The sequence below is a fragment of the Mya arenaria genome, chromosome 17, assembly GCF_026914265.1.
Source record: "Mya arenaria isolate MELC-2E11 chromosome 17, ASM2691426v1".
In the NCBI taxonomy this organism is placed as follows: domain Eukaryota; kingdom Metazoa; phylum Mollusca; class Bivalvia; order Myida; family Myidae; genus Mya; species Mya arenaria.
Window position 1 is genome coordinate 49,037,322 of NC_069138.1, and position 4,055 is coordinate 49,041,376.

Here is a 4,055-nt window from a genome sequence, read left to right on the forward strand (position 1 = left end):
AAAGCGCGTCTTCAAATTCAAAACACTTCATTTTGCCATTTAAGCTGTAATTTAGTTTCCCCTTACCACACTACGCATCAGAGCGTTATATGCTGAATATTGTCTTTTCTAACAACACGGAAAATTCAGAATTTCATGTTTTTAAAGCCGAAAAAAAAAAAAAACATTCACAACAGTTCGTTTGCAAAGCACTCTTTAAATGACGCAAACAGGCGCGTAGCTGCCTTTACGCCAAGACGCCCGGGCGTGCACATTATTTTCACGAGTTTACTTTTATTGAATAAATAAAAGTATTTTTTTTTAATAATTTAAACGAAAAAAGTGTGTAATACTTAAAGTAAAACGGCACATCAGGTCAATTACACGCCACTCTGGGTGACCCAGTCGATAACTGTGTCATACTATGACGTCACAACTAGTATGTCATCCACTACATATGAAAGTGACGTCAATGTATTTTTAATATTTTATTAATTCATGGCGGTCGTCCTCGGGCTGTTGTAAAAAATGAAAAAAACAAAACCTATGACACTGGACAAAATGTTCAAGCGGATGTTTGAAACCGCGACAGCGACTGCGTGCCCAGAAGCAACCGGCACGGCACCTTCGGAGCATGCAAACAGCATGGACCTAGATCTATCTGCCACAGAATCTGACAGCACCAAACCTGGACAGGCTCAGCCAGTTAAGTCTACCCACAGTGGTCCTTCATATCCTGATATAGCTACTGCGGCAAGTGGAGAACTTGAAGCAAAGTGGAAATGGTCGATATTGAAAGACACATGGACTGACTGCCATATGTTCAACTTTCCCTCAAGGTAGGTTGTGTTGTCTTTTGAATGCAAAAAAATACAATTAAGTGACACGCAGATTTAAAAATCCCCAACTCAAGTAAAAATTTAAAATGCAAATTTCCAGTTTATTTTCAATTATACTTCATTGCAACATGGCATGCTTGTGTAAAACGTTGTTTAACATTTGAGCATACACAATTTCATTGAAGTGTTGTGGGTAAAAACCGAGAAATCTGCCTTTGAATTTATCACTCTAATTTGAGATTTTCCTAAGAAGCTTTATGAATACGCCCCCAGTCTGACAGACCTTTAAATCTCGATCACGTCGTCGATATTAGTTAAGTATGTAACATATATGTTTAGTCATGCTTTTTACCCTTAGCCGGGCGGCTACGAAAATTGTCGTCTGCTAAAAATATCGTCTACTTCAATTTTAAATATCGTCCGATTTTCTTCAAATTTGGTATACCCTTTTTCTAGTATTAAAAAAAACTTGGATCCAGATGAGATACTCGGCGTCTGGTCTGGATTCAAGCTGTTTGAGTAAGCATGAATAGTCGCGAATAGCAGGTACAGGGTTAGGTAAACAAAATAGTGTAGACCCTAGTTGCATTATATTTTAAACATTTATAGGTTATGGTAGTTGCATCAAAAAAGAGCTTTGGTAAATTTATAATACAATTTACCGGACACTTCTTGGTGAAAACTGTTCCTTGATAGAAGTCAGAACCAGATCAACTAATACATCTTTTGTTTTCTCTTTTGTAGAAGCATCCATGGGAAAATGAGAAAGCTGTCATCAAGCTGGTTGACAGACCACCCCTGGCTCAGATACTCGATTTCTACAGATGCCTTATTCTGCGCCCCCTGTTTCGTATTTGGACGGAAAGATGCGAAGGAGAAAACTTTCATCAGTACACCAGTGAAGGATTGGTCCAACCTAGCCAAGTACGTCAAGAGGCACGAATTAGCAGAGTCAAACCATCACAATGTTACAGCTATGGCGGAACATTTTCTTGATATACAATCAGGTAAGATGGAACCCATCACAAGTTCTGTATCGGACAGTCACAGACGCCTAGTGGAGCAGAACCGCCATATTCTCAGGAAAATTATAGAAGTAATCGTCCTTTGTGGTAAGCAAAATATCGCTATCAGAGGTAATACAGAAGAACGAAGCAATTTTTTAGCCATACTGCATTCAAAGGCAGCAGATGACCCTATCCTAGCACAGCATCTAAATGTTCCAGAAAATCGTAGGGCAACATACACATCGCCCGACATACAGAATGAACTGATCTGTTTGTGTGCTGAGCAGATACAGATCGAAATTGTGCAGGCATGCAATGATGCAGTCTGTTTCGCTCTTATAGCCGATGAGTCGACCGACAAGTCAACAAAAGAACAGGTGTCCGTGTGTCTGCGATTTGTCCAACGTGGAAGCGGTTCCCAGCAATTTAGAGTCCGTGAAGATTTTCTTGGATTTGTTCAAGCAAGTAGAACAACTGGCGAGGTACTTGCAGAACTACTCTTGACCTCTCTTGAAAATCATGGAATCGAAGTAGATAAGATGCGGTCTCAGGCTTATGATGGTGCCGCAAATATGTCTGGAAAGCACAGGGGCGTACAGGCACGAATTCGTCAACGGGTGCCGTCTGCGCTGTATGTACACTGTAGAGCCCACTGCCTCAACCTAGCAGTTATGCATAGCAGCAAGGACCCATGCATAAGGTCAGTGATGACAACTGTGCAAGAGGTAGGGTTTGCATTTGATTATTCGGCCAAAAGACTAAACTTCTTTGTTGATGAACTTGCTGCTGACCAAGACGCACAGGAAAAGCTGAAGAAACGCACCAAACTGAGAACTCAGTGTGAAACTAGGTGGACTAGCCGAGCCGATGCCCTCTCAACGTTCAAGTCAGCATACAGCGTTGTTGTTCATGCCCTTGAACAGCTACAGGAGGATGGTGATGACAAGGCAGGCCAACACTTGGCGTCGATCATGAAGTTTGACTTCATAATCGGACTGGTCGTTGCTGAGCACGTTATGCAAAGTACAGTTCCGTTGTCTTATCTTCTTCAGGCAGTCGACTGCGATTTGCTTGAGGCAACGCGAGAAAGTCAAACCCTCATCCGCCAGTTTCAAAACGAAAGGGCAGACCCTAATGTCTGGGAAGCATTGTTTCAGAGCGCTAAAGATATTGCAGCAGAATTTGAGATTGAACCTTCAATGCCCCGTCTTGCTCAACGCCAACGAAACCGGGCAAACCCACCGGCCAATGATCCACAACAGTATTGGCAGCGAGCTCTCTACTTCCCTTTCTTGGACCATTTGTGTCAAGAACTTAGCGACAGATTGATTGTGGCCGAGGAAAGATTCCGTGCACAGTACTTGATTCCATCCAAGTTGAACCTTTGCACAGACGGAATGGTGGATCTCATTTTTGCGGGGTATTCGATGGACCTACCTCAGGGAAACCAGTCATTCCATAACGAGGTTAGGCGGTGGAAGGCTAGATGGCAATTGATGGATGAAAATGACAAACCAAGCACATTGGGTGAAACTGTAGCATCAACCAATCCGGATCTTTACAAGGGAGTTTATACAGTACTCACCATTCTTCTGACCATGCCGGCATCATCTGCTACTGCTGAACGGAGCTTTAGCGTTATGCGCAGGGTGAAAACCTACCTGAGGTCGACGATGCGGACAGAGCGCATGACAGGACTTGCCCTGATGCACGTATATCGGGATGTTAACATTGACATTGACCAGGTAGTGTCTAAATTCGCTGGAAGCAAAAGCCGAAGGCTTGACTTTGTTTAATGAATGTGTTCACAAATAAATAAATCAGATGTGAAAAGAGAAATTTGTTTCAGTATTTTAAGGCAATAATACGTTTCCAAAATGCGTCAGATGTCACCATTTACATTCAACAGTTTCAAAAAATTCCGGGGGGGCATGCCCCCAGACCCCCCTAGCACTTCGGCGGCTTCGCCGCCTCAATGGGCGTCCACATTGATTTTGATCCAGCTACGCGCCTGGCAAACATACTCAAATGGATACTTTTTCAACATTTACACTATTTTTTTTGTGAACTAAAAGCATCACTTTACTCCACTTTTCGACTTTAGTTTTCTAGCAGCCTGGGACAGCCCAGGGCAGCCTCAAGCGTATAACGGTATTTTTACACGGGCTGGATACAAGGCTTTAACTATGTGTAACGTTCGGATGATTCCAAGTTTAATGACTTTAAAGCA

The 4,055-nt window shown here is 42.6% G+C and overlaps 1 protein-coding gene across 1 annotated transcript; it reads left to right on the forward strand.

The window, feature by feature from the left end:
* Nucleotides 1-540: 540 nt before the first annotated feature.
* Nucleotides 541-3,621, forward strand: LOC128223574 (zinc finger MYM-type protein 1-like). Its single transcript, XM_052932851.1, has 2 exons — nucleotides 541-818; nucleotides 1,563-3,621. The coding sequence occupies exons 1-2, from the start codon at nucleotides 541-543 to the stop codon at nucleotides 3,619-3,621; spliced, it is 2,337 nt and encodes a 778-aa protein (XP_052788811.1).
* Nucleotides 3,622-4,055: the final 434 nt, after the last annotated feature.